Source organism: Bubalus kerabau, chromosome 5 (genome assembly GCF_029407905.1).
Source record: "Bubalus kerabau isolate K-KA32 ecotype Philippines breed swamp buffalo chromosome 5, PCC_UOA_SB_1v2, whole genome shotgun sequence".
In the NCBI taxonomy this organism is placed as follows: domain Eukaryota; kingdom Metazoa; phylum Chordata; class Mammalia; order Artiodactyla; family Bovidae; genus Bubalus; species Bubalus kerabau.
In genome coordinates, this window is record NC_073628.1 from 101804806 (window position 1) to 101820484 (window position 15679).

Genomic DNA, 15679 nt, shown 5'->3' on the forward strand with positions numbered 1-15679 from the left:
TCCTCCCAGCTGAGTGGCCTGGTCTCAGCTTCACAGAGAACATTTCTGAGCCCATGGGAGGAGAGGTAACCACCAGCAGCCCAGTGGTCCCTTCACACGACCCCTTATTCCCATGGTGGAGCCCCCTCCCGGCCATACCTCCCAACCCTGAGCCAGCCGAAGCTATGTCTGAATCCTTAGCTGACCCAACCTCACTTCTCCCTGCCCGGACTCCCCGCATGAACGACTTTCTAATTTCTGGAGGCAGCTAGTCCTCAGGTCCCCCCCAGTACTCTCCATGCCCCGCCCCTATAGTTCACCTTAGACACGGCTTTCTTTGAGAAGGCGTCCCTGAGCCCTCTACTCCCAGCCCTAGGTTCCCACTGTCCATTCCTGCCCCAGGCCCCCAGGCGGTTTGCAGGGCGTGTCCTGCGTCCAGAGTGTGGACAGACCCAAGACGACAGCAAGAGGCCAAGCTTGCCCATGCTTCACGGGAGTTGCCGCCCTTCCTAGGGGGCTTCGGCCGGGAGGCGCGCATGCGGAGGGCGCGCCCCCGCCGGTGCGAGACTGAGGACCCACAGACGCGCGGACAGACAGACAAGACTCAGGGGGCCGCGCCTCCGAGAGGCGGGGGCGGGGCGGTCCGAGGGGCGGTGCGGAGGCGCCCGCGGAGGCATGCGCCCTGCTCCGCCCCCCGCCCCCGGCCGCCGGGGCGCAGCCAGCCGAGCGGCGGGATCCGAGCACGGCCGCGGTGGCGGAGGCGCGAGGGGAGGGAGGGAGGGGCGGCGGGGTCGAGTTGAGCGGAACGCGCCGGCCGCAGGCGGCCGCCGCCAGGATGTCCAGGACCGCCGGCCGCTCCGCCGCCGGCCGCCCTCGCGGCCCCCGTTGGCCCGCGCTCGGCCAGGGGGCGCGGGAGCCGCAGCCTGAGCCAGAGGCGGGAGCAGCGAACTGGAGCCTCGGGCGCCCGAATGCAGGGTAAGCGCCGCCTCCCTGGCCCGGAGGCGGCTGGGCAGGCGACCCCGGGTGGGGAGACTTCGGGCGGGGAGGGGCTGTCCGCGGTCTGTCGGTCACAGGGCCTGTCCGATGGCTACGGGCTCCGCTTAGGTCTGCGCACCCCGCCCCCCCCCCCAACTTGGGGACCTTCGGGGTAACTTCCCGGGGTCGGCCGCTTCCTCTGGGCCTGGAAGCGCCGCCCGGGGGGACTTGCTTGCAGGGGGCGGGGATGGCCGATCTGAGGGTCCCGGGCCCACCCCTGTCCAGCGAAGCTCGGGGGGCGCCCGGGACCGCAGTCCCGTCGGCGTTCGGCTCCCGGCCGCCGCTTGAACGCGCCCTCGGGGCTAGGCAGGGTGGGGGGCCCCGCTGGCGCCGGACCGAGCGCCAGGTCGGGCGGGGGATCGGAGTACAGAGGAGCGCTGACCGCGGCGGTGGGGGTGCGGGCGTGGCGGGCCGGGGGCGTGTTGGAGATGTGAAGGCTCTGCGCCGAGAGCTCCGCCCTGGGCGGCGGCCGAGCAGGGCCCTACGGGACCGATGGGCAGCAGCGCGGGCGGAGAGCAGCCTGGGGGCGGCAGCCGAGCCCGGGAATCCTTTCAAGTTCTGGGTTCTCTTTGTTGCGCAATAGAGCCCTGGGGCCATGCGGCCTCATTGGCCCGCGGCCGTGACGTCACGTCGGGGCCCCGCCCGCAGACCCTGCGGAGGGAGTCCGGTGGGTCCCAGGCCCGCCACACCTGCAGCTTGCCCAGCGTTGTCCTAAGGGGAGGGGGCGGCAGGGAGCGGCTCAGGGATGCAAGGGAGGGAGAAGTCCGGTCCTGGAATTCTGCGGAGACTGAGTGTGATGCGGAGTGTTGGGGTCTGGCCCTTAGTGTCCCCTGCTCCCTGTGAATGGGCAGCAGGTGTTAACAATCAGAAGGAAGAGGGTCTCCTGGTTTCTGCAGAGCCAGCCCGCTCTCACTCTGCATTTGGAGACCATGGTGTCCACTCCCCAGCCCATCCCGGAGATATTCCTTCCCCATCCTAGGACCACCAACCAGCTCAGGAGTCCACAGAGTCCATGCTTCCTCCCCAGTGTTGCCCTGGACTCTGAGCCTCACTGTTCCCGTCTGTATTGTGGGGATAGTAGGACGCATCTTGCCTGGGTCGGAGGCTCAGAAAGACGACCTCAGCTCAAGAAACAAGAAAAAGCCAAGTATCCAAGCATTTTAATGTTTAAGAAGTCAGGATTTTGATGTCAGACAGAGTTTGGAACCTGGCTCAGGCACATAAGAACGTGGGCAAATGGTTTTACCCCTGCTTAACCATCTTTTTAAAAAAATATACATTTATTTGCTTGTTTGGCTGTCCTGGGTCTTACAGATCTAGTTCCCTGACCTGCAGGGATTGGGGATCCCTGCATTTGAAGCTCAGAGTCTTAGCCACTGGACCACCAGAGGTGATGGAAGTCCTTCAGACAAGATCACTGGGTGTGTGAATTGAGAGGAGGGTACCTGTTTGAAGGATGAATGTCCCCTGTAGGGCACATTCTCCTGCCCACACACCTGGGACCCTTCCCTGAAGTGAGACACTGTTAGGCTAGACTCAGAAGAACTGGCACCGTGAAGGGTTGTGCTAGTGGTAGCCCGTGGCATCTTCCCCCCATTCTGCACCAGTAATCAGCAGGTGGGCAGCGTGAGCTGGGCTGGGCCCAGGGTCCCAGGAGTCAGACAGCCTGCTTGGGCATCTGAGGAAAGGCGTCCCAGTTTGACAGCCACAGAAGCCAATGCAAGTAGAAAGAGACGCCAGCCCACCAGGTGCATGGTGAACCCAGTTTTCTGTTTGATAACATAAGCCTCTGACCCACAGCAGCATGTATACTCTGCCCATTCTGGACCCAGAGTAGGCTGCCAGACCCCATGAAGGTACCCATTAGGGTAGCCCTGGGGCCTCATTACCCCCAAAGCTGGACCATCCCAGGTTTCGGTTGGGGTTACCTTGCGTGTGCCTGCAGGTCTGAGGCTCAAGTACACCTCTGAGCTCAATGTCTTGGACCTTAAGAGATGCCATAGCTCAGAGAGCAGGGAGGCCTTTAGTATATACATCTACACGGCAAGCATTTATTGAGCACTTTCTGTGTGCCTGGCTCCATTCTAAGCACTTTCTGTGGCATAACTTCCTGGCTACCCACATGCTTCTCCAGACAGATACCCTCATATCCACTTATAGATGAGAAAACTGACACCCAGCTAAGTCATGTAACTGGCTGGGGAGCTGGAGTTGGAGTCTTTAACAGCTCTTTACCCCACACCAGTGGCCTCTGTATGCTGAGGTCAAGGAGGCTTGCTGGACACCTGAACAACTGCTGGAGGGTCCAGTGGGGCCACCTCTTCTCCCATGCTGGGTCTAGGGTGAGGAAGGGACAGCAGGTGTGTAAGTAGAAGCCTAATGTTTGGGAAGGAAGTTGTCTGGCTCCAGAAGTCTCCCAGCCCCACTCAAGGCCATTAGTGGGCACTAGTGTGGTCCGGAATAGACTCTCATCTGGGTCAGGGGTCCAGGCAGGCCCCTAGCAAGGGCACAGAAATGAATGAGACTCACAGGACTCAGAGGTCCTTTGGTGTCCACCGGGGTCAAGGCCACACTCTGTACAGCACAAGCAGAGGTGCCCAGCAGTGGGCCGGGAAGTGTTGTTTCCCCTGTCCTGAGCACCAGGGGCCTGCAATGGCCTGTCCACACCAAGCTGGGAACAGTCCCTGGGAGATCACATGGCTGTGTCTGGTTCAGTGGTACCCATAAGTGTTGAAAGTGTTAGTCTCTCAGTCATGTCCAGCTCTCTGCGACCCTATGGACTGTAGCCCGCCAGGTTCCTCTGTCCATGGGATTCTCCAGGCAAGAGTACTGGAGTGGGTAGCCATCCCCTTCTCCAGGGGATCTTCCCTGTTGGGGACAAGAGAATTGCAGCCACTGAGATTAAACAGGCTAGAGAGTGAGAAGGCCCAAGTGTAGGCAGCGTACACAGTAGGCCTGCACTTAGCGCTGTGCCTCTCCCCACCCTGCCTGCTCCGGGCTGTGACCAGAGTGGCCGACTGTGGGGGGCCTCATATCGGAGGACCGGCCACTGTTCTGTTCAGGGAGATGCCAGGCCGGAAGGGGAGATCACTCTCTTGCTCTCTGGCAGGATGGGGGAGCTCCCCAACACGTGCATCCTGCCTGGGTCCTGTGTCCCTGGTTCCTATCCACAGGCTGTCCTTGGGGTCAGGTTCTGGTCCCTGGCCAGCTATAGTCCCATGTTACTCAAGGTGTCCGGAGCACCCACTGTGTTTGTGACCTGGCCTGCCCTGGGCTTTAGAGATGAGGCGTCTATCCACCCAGCTGCCCCCTGGAGGAAGCATCGTCATCCTCATTTCCGAGGACATGAGTGAGGTTTTGTGAGGCCACACAGCTAGCGTGCTGGAGCTTGGTGGGACTCCCAGCCTGGGGTTCTGCCAGGGCCTTCCAGGTATGCCCGGCCATGGAAGGCCTGCTGGGGGCTGACCCAGGAAAAGCAGGCCATGCTTTCCCAGAGTGGGCAGGAAACTGGTCCCCAGATCACCCTTTCCTAACAGATTCAGGGGCCTCATCCTCCAGGCCTGTCCTCATTGGCCAAATGAAGTAGGATGGATGAAGCTGAGGGCCCCCATCGTGCACTGGGCTGCGTCATGTGGGCTGCATGTGGATCTGGGAAGTGTGAAGGTGAGAGGGCTGGTCCTGGGACAATACCAGGTACGCCTGTGGCACAGGGCCCACCTGGGCCTGGCCTGGCAGCTTCCCTGAGGATGCACGCAGCCTGGAAGCAAGCCTAGATGCCACACCTTGACCAGGAGTAGATGGAAGTGAGGGGATGTGCATTGATTGAGCACCACTGTATACACCCCCCAGGAGCCAGGAGGCTTCAGAGAGGAGAGAGGAAGGCAAAGCAGCCCTGCTCAAGCCAGGACCGGACAAAAAACGGAGCATCAGGGGACCCCTCTGTCTCCCACTCCCAGGAGCCCCAAGAGCTCTGCTGATGGAGCCAGGGGAGAGTCACTGAGTTCCCTGTGTTATGCCTGCCCCCCCCCCTCCGCAGATGCTCGTGGTCCCTGGTGTCCCTGGGCCGCCACATGTGAGGACTGCTGCGCTAAGCTGAGGCCCAGCTTGAGGAGGATGTCCCAGCCGCCGGCCAGCTCCCGTCTGCACCATGAGTGATGAGAGGCGGCTGCCTGGCAGTGCGGTGGGCTGGCTGGCGTGCGGAGGCCTCTCTCTGCTGGCCAATGCCTGGGGCATCCTCAGCGTGGGGGCCAAGCAGAAGAAGTGGAAGCCCCTAGAGTTCCTGCTGTGCACGCTGGCGGCTACCCACATGCTCAACGTGGCCGTGCCCATCGCCACCTACTCCGTGGTGCAGCTGCGGCGCCAGCGCCCCGACTATGAGTGGAACGAGGGCCTCTGCAAGGTCTTCGTGTCCACCTTCTACACCCTCACCCTGGCCACCTGCTTCTCCGTCACCTCCCTCTCCTACCACCGCATGTGGATGGTCCGCTGGCCTGTCAACTACCGGTGAGTTCTTGGGTGGGTACCTATGTGAACACGAACATCCTAGGCGGGGACGTGTGCCTGAGCTCACAGCGGCCTCAGCGTGGGCACACGGCCCCCGTGCGGGGTGCTGCTCCAGTGTCACACTGAGGGCTGCGGGGGTGCGTGCATGTAGGTGTGTGTGGGTGTGCAGGTACCCAGTGCAGTAGTGCTTGGGGAAAGGGACTGTGACAATGTACTTGGGGACCAGGGCAGTCGAGGACCGTCAGGGCTTGGGGAGAGACCTTGTGAGTGATACCAGGTCCCTCTCTGTCTCGTCCCTGCCCTGTGCCAGGCTGAGCAACGCCAAGAAGCAGGCAGTCCACACAGTCATGGGCATCTGGATGGTGTCCTTTATCCTGTCGGCCCTTCCTGCCGTCGGCTGGCATGACACGAGTGAACGCTTCTACACCCATGGCTGCCGCTTCATCGTGGCTGAGATTGGCCTGGGCTTCGGCGTCTGCTTCCTGCTGCTGGTGGGCGGCAGTGTGGCCATGGGTGCGGTCTGCACGGCCATTGCCCTCTTCCAGACACTGGCGGTGCAGGTGGGGCGCCGGGCGGACCGCCGCGCCTTCACTGTGCCCACTATTGTGGTGGAGGACGCGGAGGGCAAGCGCCGCTCCTCCATCGATGGCTCCGAGCCTGCCAGGACCTCGCTGCAGATCACTGGCCTGGTGGCCACCATCGTGGTCATCTACGACTGCCTCATGGGCTTCCCCGTGCTGGTGGGTGAGCCTGGCGGGTGGTAGGAGCCTGGTGGGGGGACATGGCCTCTGGAACAGACAAGGGCTGGGTGTGCTCCAGGCATTAGTGGTTGAATCTTACTCACACTGATCCTTTCAGGAGGCATCATCATCACCCCTACTTTATAAGTTAGGAAACCGAAGTTCAGAGAGGTCAAGTGACCAATATATAGTCAGGGCAGCCATGGTGGGAACTGAGCCCATGTCAGGTGGCTGCAGAGACCAGGGTCTTTCCATCACACTGTAGGAGACTTTCCACCCCTGATCTGGGTGAGGTCCACTTGATACAGAGGCTATGGAAGGTGGGGTCACAGGCTTCCTCTTGGACCCAGGTCCCAGGGTGGACAGAGGGGGGATGTGGTGTAGCAGAATTGGGTTTGGTCCTGAATTGGGAGGCAGGGCAGGCCTTGAATGTGTGCTGGAGAGTTGGACTTGATCCCAGCAGCTGAACAAGCTTTCTGGTGGCACTAGTGTTAAAGAACCCACCACCTGACAGTGTGGGAGACGTAAGAGATGTGGGTTTGATCCCTGGGTCAGAAAGATCCCCTGGAGAAGGGCATTTCAACCTGCTCAAGTATTCTTGCCTGGAGAACCCCATGGACACAGGAGCCTGGCGGGTTACGGTCCATGGGGTCACAAAGAGTTGGACACAACTGAAGCAACTTACGGAGAAGGCAATGGAACCCCACTCCAGTACTTTTGCCTGGAAAATCCTATGGACGGAGAAGCCTGGTAGGCTGCAGTCCATGGGGTCGCTAAGAGTCTGATACGACTGAGCGACTTGACTTTCACTTTTCACTTTCATGCATTGGAGAAGGAAATGCCAACCCACTCCAGTGTTCTTGCCTGGAGAATCCCAGGGATGGGGGAGCCTTGTGGGCTGCCATCTATGGGGTCGCACAGAGTCGGACACGACTGAAGTGACTTAGCAGCAGTAGCAGAAGCAACTTAGCATGCATGCATCAGCAGCTGAGGAAGGTCAAGGTGAGGGCTGGTCTGAAGACCCTGCCAGGTAGGGTCCAAGGCCCATGGAGGCTGCCTGGGCTCCTGTCTATGAGGCTGTGCCCCAGGCCTAGCCCAAGAATGATGTCTGGACTCAGTAGCCGAGCCCTCCCACCCATAAGGTTCCAGCCCAGCCCCTGGAGGGTCTAGAGCTGGACAGGGACTGGTAGAGGGGCAAGGACCCAAGAGAGGCTTCATCCTAAGGACATCACTGCAGGACCCCAGCCTCAGCAGGTGACAGGTGGGGTGGCAGCTTCATAGGCAGGGTGTAGCCCCACCCTTAACGGGTCTTGTACCCCTTAGGTGGAGACCTCCTGTGTGCAGTGGGGCCCTTTGCTGGTAGAGGGAAGGCACGTGTGTGAAATTGCAGAGCCAGATGGGAATAGCAGTGGGGGGAGGGCCCCCCAGCTTCTCTTCAGCAGGGAATAGATGGGAGTACTGTTTACAGAACCCACATGATGCTGCAGGCCTGGTGCAGTGTCTGAAAACTTTGCCTCAAGATGTTCTCAGCCCATTTCACCGATGAAGAAAGTGGGCCCCAGAGAGGTTTAGCATCATTCTGAAGGTCACACAGCTCGCGTGGAAGAACCAATGTATGTCTGCCTCATGCTCACTTCAGCTCTGAAAGGGGAACAGTTCAGTGTCACTCTGAGTGGAGGAGTGAACTCCCCTGGGAGCAGAGGAATGAGGGGCCACTGGGCCATGACCCAAAAGCCACCGAGTTAGACCCTCTGATCCTCAGAAACTGCTTTGATTCCCCACTTGGGTCTGAGGTCGACCCCCAGAGTAGAGGCAGGGCCAAGGAGATCACGAGCCAGGGAGCAGGAAGGATGGTAGATTGGAGACCTGGCTCTCAAAAATGGGATGGTAATCCTGGATCCCCGTCCTCAGGCAGTCACGGATGAAATGAGGGAGGCTGTACCCAGTGCTTCCCGGTGCACACACAGTCTGGTGACTGTCCATCTTGGCAGTGAGTAGCTGTCAGTGGGCGGGCATGGACTTCTCCCTTCACACTCCAGCCGTTTCCTGCCCAAGACCCCAGAGTTCTGTCACCTCCTCTGCCTCCTCTGGCAGGTGGGCAGTCAGACCTGCCCTGCATATGGGAGAACTGAGGCTGGGAGGGGAAGCGGGGTGATGGGGGTCCTGCCGGGTGCCAGACCGACCCCTGTGCCCACAGGTGGTGAGCTTCAGCAGCCTACGGGCAGACGCCTCGGCGCCCTGGATGGCACTGTGTGTGCTATGGTGCTCGGTGACCCAGGCCCTGCTGCTGCCCGTCTTCCTCTGGGCTTGTGACCGCTACCGTGCTGATCTCAAGGCTGTCTGGGAGAAGTGTATGGCCCTCATGGCCAACGATGAGGAGTCGGATGATGGTGAGGATGGCCCCGTGGAGAATGGCGCCTGGGGGAGATCACTGGCGTCAGTGGGAGGACAGGTTTCAGATCCACCGATTTACCCCACAGGTGCTTGAACCCCTACGGGACCCAGTGTCCCATGGAGCATTCTCCTGTCTGGCTTGCCCCTCTACCAGGGTTTCAGTTAATCAGATGTTCCAGTTAACAGAGTGGCTGTGGACTCCAGCCTGAATGTTTCCTGGAGTCTCTGACTTTAGGGGTCCTGGCGAACTGCCCCCAGGGGCTCCTGAGGACCCAGTCCTGTCTCTCCCCAGCAGTAACAATGTGACCCTTGGCTGAGCCCCTGCCACCTGCCAGCCAGTGTCAACTCCTTGTGTCTATTTAGTTCCTGGCCCCATAGAAGAAACTGGCTCAGGGTCTGTGACTTCCCCAGCCCCTCAACTAAAAGGGGGCAGAGTCAGGATTTGAACGGAGCACCCCGCCCATCTCCTTTTCTGCTAACTGGCCCACCAGCCCTGCGCGTGTCTCTGGGGGTCCCTGGGGTTCACTCCTGAAGCCCCCCAAGTTTCCATGGCCCTAAACTTCTGCCCTGCCCTGCAGATACCAGCCTGGAAGGTGGCGTCCCCCCAGACCTAGTGCTGGAGCGCTCCCTGGATTACAACTATGGGGGCGACTTTGTGGCCCTGGACAGGATGGCCAAGTATGAGCTCTCTGCCCTGGAGGAGGGGGGCCTGCCCCAGTTCTACCCTCTGCGGCCCTTGCAGGAGGACAAGATGCAGTACCTGCAGGTAGAGACAGGCAGGGCTGGAGACGCGCAATATGCATGTGGGGGATACCCTGACCTCTCCAAGGCCTTTCCTCTCTGAGTAGGAGCCCATCTTGTGCCTGCCCTGTCTCCCAGGGTTGCCTTTCACCTCCCAAGATGGGCTGGCCCCAGGTCATAGAGCCCATGGAGGGCACCCCAGCCCCTTTGCCCCAGTTCCCTTGTGCGCTAGGAGGTTGTTCAACCTGGCACCTGTGTCATTTCCTTGGGGCTTAGCACCCTACTCAAGGGGACTTCTCCCCAGTTGACCCAAGCTACGGATGACAACACTGAGATTTGGAAAGATCGTCAGTTGCCCCAAATCACACAGCTGCAAACCAGGGGCCCCTGGCCTGGTGACCCCTAACTCCAAGCCACCCTGCCCGGTGAGGGGAGGCTAGGTCCCCATTTTCCAGGAGGGTAACGGGAGTTAACCCCACGATCCTCACAGGTCCCGCCTACGCGACGCTTCTCTCATGACGACGCAGACGTGTGGGCCGCCGTCCCGCTGCCCACGTTCCTGCCACGCTGGGGCTCCGGCGAGGACCTGGCCGCCCTGGTGATGCCAGGCAGGCCCGACCGGCGTCGCGGCAGCCTGCTGGCCTTCGCAGAGGACGCGCCCCCCTTCCGCCCGCGACGTCGCTCGGCCGACAGCCTGCTGTCTCTGAGGCCCCCGGCCCTGGATGACGGCCCGCGCCGCGCCCCCGGCTCGCCCCCCAGCAGCCCGCGCCGCCGCCCCGGGCCCGGCGTCCGCTGCGCCTCGGCCTCGCTGCTGCCCGACGCCTTCGCGCTGACCGCCTTCGAGCGGGAGCCGCAGGCCCTACGACGCCCGCCCGGCCCGCCAGGGTCCTTCCCCGCCTGCGCCCCTGCCCCCAACCGCACCCAGCCCGGTGGGGACGTGGCGCCCCCTGGCGGCGGCGCGCAGAGGCGCCCCGGGCCGCTCCCGGATGCACACACGCATTCCGGAACCCTGCGGACTGGCCTGAGCACGTCGTGGGGCGAGCCCGGCGGTCTGCACGCGGCGGGCGCGGGCAGCACCAGCAGCTTCTTGAGCTCGCCCTCGGAGTCGTCGGGCTACGTCACACTGCACTCAGACTCGCTGGGTTCCGCGTCCTAGGACCCGCTGGCGCCTTGCCAAGTCACCAGGCGGGCCGGGCCGCCTACGGGGCCAAAGCACCAAAGATACCACCCTAGCCCGGGCTGGGCTTGGGCAAGCTTCCCGGACATCTGCCAACCTTGACGGGGCGACCATTGCCTGGAGGGATGACGCCTGCCCTGGACAACCACCCTGGGTACGGACCAGCCTCTGGGCAGGACACCTCCGGGGCAGAGTAAGGCTGGGGCCTGGGAAAAGGCGGGCTCCACACGGAAGCGACTGGGCTAGGGTGACGGTGGTGGTGGGTTGCCCAGAGAGGACACCACCAGACAGAACAAAGCTCAGCCGCACAGGAGCCACCGGACTCCATCCGGCCTTCCACTCTGCACTGTAATTGTCTCACCTCAGGGGTGGGGTACAGAGGGTCTCTAAGCACAGGGGTCTTCGGAGCCCAAACCAAGTTCTCTGAGCAGGTCTTCCTGCTGACCTGTTCTGCCTCGCTTTCCCCATCTGTGATGAGCAGGTGACCATGTTAACTCTCAGGACTGTTTGGACAGGTCTCCTGGTCTGTGTGCCCTGGCCACGGAGTGGACAGGGAGGGAAAGTAGCATAGGATCCTCCTAGGGTCCTCTGTGGGGGTCAGTCTTCAGTGGCCTAGTGTGGCCCCCAAGCCTGAGGCCTCCCACGCTTAGTGTCCCTGGCCCCTTGGGCATTCTCCCCAGCCAAGCTCAAGCGCAACACTTGCACCATCACCAGTGGTACCACACTCACTTTGACCCCTATTCACATCCCTTCCCTCATCACTCTGCCTTCATTGTCTGTGCCCACCACATTAGCCACCTCTGGGACCCCCGCCATGAAGGTTGTGGGGTACGTGGTGGAGAGAACTGAAGCAAAGCAGGAGTGGGCTTCCTTATCCCGGTGCCCATCCCCAACCCATGCATGTCTGGCCAGAAAGGGATCTTGGCTTAGAGTCCTCCCAGGTTCTGGGTGTAAGGTCTAGTCCATGGTGAGTCTTCCTCCACCCTGAGTCAGGACTCTCTTGCTGTCCATGCTAGGCACACCTCTTGCAGACCTGGGCTTGTCCATGGACCCTCAGGGAGTGTCTGCTGGGTTTTGCATGGAGGAAGACCCTAGGCTCAGGCTAAGAAGAGGCCCAGGAATACCCGTAGACCTTGGGTTGTAGGGGCTGGGGTGTATGCAAAGGCAGTCCCATCCCATCCCCTGCCTCCATGCAGTGACCCCTACCTGTGAAGGTCTGGAGTGGGTTCCAGGGGCCTGTGAGGAGCTGGCCTACGCCCTCTTCCCTCCTGCTCTGCAATCTGGAATTGCAGCACTGCCTCTGCCCCTCTGGGGGCCGATCCGGCTTCCTCACCCTTCAGACAGTGTCCCAGCTCCAGAGAGGCCTGGAGAGGACTACATAGCTCTGTCTCAGCTTCAGAGGCCCCTTCAGTCTCTGGCTGTGGGGTAACTTGGGGGGAGGAGCTGTCCACAGGTGAGTAAATCAGAATGTTCCAGTCAAGCCTCAGCCATGGGACGCCTGCCTCGCCAACGCTGCTGTGCCTTTAAGGATCGACATGTCATGTGGGGGCAGAGGTCACTAGTTAACCGCTGTCCTCCCCAACCCCCCATCAGGCTGGCTGATTTGTCCACCTTGAGTTTTCACTCTGTGTATTTCATATCCAATGGCAATACTTGCAGGGAGGCATGGTCCCCTCAAGTCCCTCCAGGCCTAGATTTTACAAAATTAAAGAGGAGGGAGAATCCCAAGTGGAGGCCCCCAGGGCCTGGGGCTCCCCTCTCTCACTTTGTTTAGTTTCCAGGCCTGTTTGCTGCCTTGATGAGCAGCTTGACCCTGGGTTCACCGGGGAGGGAGTTCTGTCTTCATACCACCGCCCAGCCCAGAGCCAGGGATCCGTTTGTAGTTTTTTCACAACTGAGCATTTCTCTTCTGTACAGACTCCAATAAAAACTTCCTATATAATTTGCACCGGGCAATCCCAGGCCAGTTTCATGGAAACACCTCCCTAGAATCTAACAGCAGTGCTGGCCAGCTGCCCCTAAACGTCTCTCCCCCTGGGTCCTGAATTCCTCCTCCAGTGCGCCCTTCCTTTGGGTCGGACTTGACTTTTTCCTCTCTGCAAATCCTGCAGGTGAGTCGGGCCAGGAGCAGCGGCGTGGTGGGCTCCAAAGTCCTGTGAGTGCAGGTGGCTGCGCCTGCCTAGGGATGGCTTCAGGGACCCCTAACCCCAGTAAGGCTGGTTCTGAGGGCGAGAAGGTGTTGGTTGCTCAGTCATGTCCGACTCTTTGCTACCCCATGGTCTGTCCAGGCAAGAATATTAGAGTGGGTTGCCATTCCATTAGCTAGGGGATCTTTCCGAGCCAGGGATCGAACTCGGGTTTCCTCCATTGCAAGCGGATTCTTTACCATCTGAGCCACCGGGGAAGCCAGGGGCACTGAGATTGGAGGCGTGCCTGGGGAGGCGGACTCATTGTGCGGGTTGACCTGCCCACCAACCGGGGCTGGGATTTGGAGGACGCTCCCCTGGGTCCGCGGTGTAAGGACGCCACCTGGTGGCCCTCAGGCTTAGTCTCCAAAAGCGGAGACCCAAGAGGCCGCCCCAGGACCACCACTGCGGGACCCCAGCCCCGGCTCCAGAGAGCCGGCTGGGTCAGGTAGGGGAGTCGGGCCGCCTCTCTCCGCGGTCTGAAGAGAACAGGTTTAGCACAGGGCAAGACAGGGGCAATCCCAAAGGAAATGTTTTATACAAGGTTGATGTTTGTACTTCAAACAGATTCACCCAAGTAGGCATCATGGGAGATATTAGAACCTTCATGGCCTCTTTATACCCATTCCACAGGTTCGCACTGTCTTTATTCTGAATTTCAAGATGGTGGGAGGTGCCGCGATCTCCTCCTGGTCTCAGCGCAGGATCCCTGTTCTCCACGCCTCCGGCCTGCTCTTCGAGGGCCGGGACTCTCGGGCTAGAGTCCGGGTATAGCAAAGACTTCATTTTCGGACGCGTTAACCGTCGCACAGCGCTCCGAGGGTTGTCAAGGATGGGGGGCTCCCTGGAGGCAGCGGTCCGAGGCCTAGAGTCTGGAAGGCCGAGGTCTTTTCTGAGTGGGGATTAGTGAACTGTCCCCTGGGTGGAGCCGGAGTCTGCCCTAGCATATCTCCAGTTGGCAGGACGGTGCGCGGGGTCCCTACCAGGAGCCTCGCGGAGCAGGGCGTCGGGTGGCGGTGGCGGTAGGCGGAGCAACTCACCGGGCGGGACCTCTGAGGAGGGGGCTTTTGGGAGAACTGACTTCCGAGCGCGAGCCAGCGGGTGGGCCGCGCCGCGTGCGGAGGGGGTGGGAATCCGTGGAAGCCGAGTGGGTCTAGGGTGGGGGTGGGCTGGGGGCTCCTCGCTAGCGGGGCGGGGCCTGGCGCGCTTTGTGCCTCTGGGAACCCGGCGTCCCCGGCCCTCTGAATGGGCCGGGGCGGGGCAGCGATTCTCCTCGCTGCGAGGGGTCCGCTCTGGGCCTCTGCGGACGGCGACCTTCCCACCGCCGCGCGGCCGCGGGGCGGGGGAGAGGGCGGGCTGCCCGCCAAGGGCCCTGGGAAAGGGGCGCAGCCCGGGACACCTCCTCTCAGCCCCAGTAGAGGGTGGGAGGAGCAGAAAGCGCGTCCAGCCTGAGTAGCTAGGACTGGGGCGAGGATGGGGTTATGCCTAGACGCTCAGAACCCGGTCCAATCATAGCTTTGTGTATTTCCCCGAGTTAGCAGAGACGCGGCCCCCTCCCGGTCACCCCGTCCTGGGACCAGAACCGACGACTGGGGTCCCGACTGTTCAAAACAGTCTGCGTCCTCAGACCAGACGAGGGTCCCCTTGAGTCCGAGGCCGCATCTGAGCCTCACCAGGGTCGCCACAAGCGCAGCCCCGTCTCCGGGCTCTCCGCGAAGCGGCGAGAAGTCGACTGCGGGGCCGGGATGCTGGTGGAGGCGCCGGGGAAACCGCCAGAGAGGAGGCGCCGGGGTGGCGGGGACCGCGATCCGCCGGCGGCCGGAGCAGGGGCCCAAATTGGGGGCGCGCAGGGGCCGCACCGCGCGGGCGCCTCGGGGCCGGGACTGGCGCTGTCCATGGTACTGCCGCCCCCGCGCTCGTGCACCAGCGGGCCGTGCAGACCGGCGCCGCCCTCCTCTCCGCGCCGCAGAAGCTGGCTAACGCCGGTCAGACAGCCGCGGAAGCCCGACGGGTACTCAGCTCCGCTGGGGACCGGCCAGAGCCCTAGGGGGAGGGCAGCGGACGAGAGAAATGTGGAAAGGAGGGGAGAACAAGGGAGGTGGAGGAGGAAAAGAGAGATGTAGAGAGGAGAGAGAAAGGGAGGGGAGAAGTGTGGAGGGAGGGGAGAGGAGGAAAGAAAGAGGGAGAAGAGAGAGGGACGATTAGGGAAGGAGGGCGGGGAGGCCGAAACTCACCCCCTCCCATGGGTCCAGACCTTCACTCACTCGGATTACAAGTCTGCAGCCAGCCAGACTTTTGCTGCCTCCCCACTTACAGCAATACCTCCTCATTCAGCTGCCCTGAGCGGTTTTCTGTTCATCTCTCCTTTATCTGGCCTTGTAGAATCCATGGCTCTGACCCCACAAACCTCCCTCTCCAGCCCCTTGTCCCACCCTCACAGGTCCTCCCTCTACCTTGCACCGAGTTCTGAAGGCTTTTCATGTACTTGACACTCAGCTCCAGTATGTCCGCCTTCTCCAACTTGCGTTTCCGAATCTGCGGGTCCATGGAAAGAGCTCTTAGGACCGCAGCCTGGGTTCAAGCAAATAAGGCCGGGGATTATATCACCCCCTCTACCTCCATCGTGTCCCCGGTCTCACCTGGTGCGAGTAGTGTTTCTCTAGCAACGATTTGAGCTGCTCCAGTGACACATTAATGCGTGCCCTTCGTTTCTTCTCCATCAGCGGCTTGGAGACCTGGGGGTGAGCAGTAGTTACATGACCTGCAGAACCTTGGCCCTCTCGGCGCCTTCTGTCTTACCCCTCACCCCCGCAACCCTCAGAACCCCAGACCTTGCGGAAGTTGCCAGTGGGGCCACCAGAGCTGCCCTGGGTCTCGGGCTGAGTGCCCATGTTGTCCTAGTGGAGCCGCTGGAGGCAGCACCA

The 15679-nt window shown here is 61.4% G+C and overlaps 2 protein-coding genes across 2 annotated transcripts; one reads left to right on the top strand and one right to left on the bottom strand.

Moving 5' to 3' along the window:
• The first annotated feature begins 510 nt into the window (after positions 1-510).
• On the top strand, positions 511-13781 carry GPR153 (G protein-coupled receptor 153). The gene is made up of 6 exons (XM_055582448.1): positions 511-954; positions 5051-5517; positions 5828-6257; positions 8455-8647; positions 9230-9417; positions 9883-13781. The coding sequence occupies exons 2-6, from the start codon at positions 5162-5164 to the stop codon at positions 10546-10548; spliced, it is 1833 nt and encodes a 610-aa protein (XP_055438423.1). The 5' UTR covers positions 511-954; positions 5051-5161; the 3' UTR covers positions 10549-13781.
• A 487-nt stretch (positions 13782-14268) lies between these two features.
• Positions 14269-15475, bottom strand: HES3 (hes family bHLH transcription factor 3). The gene is made up of 3 exons (XM_055583607.1): positions 15395-15475; positions 15209-15290; positions 14269-14798 (listed from the first exon to the last, which is right to left on the bottom strand). Exons 1-3 carry the CDS (start codon positions 15473-15475, stop codon positions 14425-14427), a joined length of 537 nt encoding a protein of 178 aa, XP_055439582.1. The 3' UTR covers positions 14269-14424.
• Between the last annotated feature and the right edge of the window lie 204 nt (positions 15476-15679).

What these genes read in the sequence shown, in the direction of transcription:
- HES3 (XM_055583607.1), bottom strand. Translation starts at nt 15,475, where the DNA reads ATGGAGAAGAAACGAAGGGCACGCATTAATGTGTCACTGGAGCAGCTC. An exon ending in AGAAACACTACTCGCACCAG is followed by an intron (nt 15,291 to 15,394) that starts GTGAGACCGGGG and finishes ATGGACCCGCAG; the next exon opens with ATTCGGAAACGCAAGTTGGA. An exon ending in CCTTCAGAACTCGGTGCAAG is followed by an intron (nt 14,799 to 15,208) that starts GTAGAGGGAGGA and finishes CCCTCCCCCTAG; the next exon opens with GGCTCTGGCCGGTCCCCAGC.
- GPR153 (XM_055582448.1), top strand. Translation starts at nt 5,162, where the DNA reads ATGAGTGATGAGAGGCGGCTGCCTGGCAGTGCGGTGGGCTGGCTGGCG. An exon ending in CGCTGGCCTGTCAACTACCG is followed by an intron (nt 5,518 to 5,827) that starts GTGAGTTCTTGG and finishes GCCCTGTGCCAG; the next exon opens with GCTGAGCAACGCCAAGAAGC. An exon ending in CGATGAGGAGTCGGATGATG is followed by an intron (nt 8,648 to 9,229) that starts GTGAGGATGGCC and finishes CCTGCCCTGCAG; the next exon opens with ATACCAGCCTGGAAGGTGGC.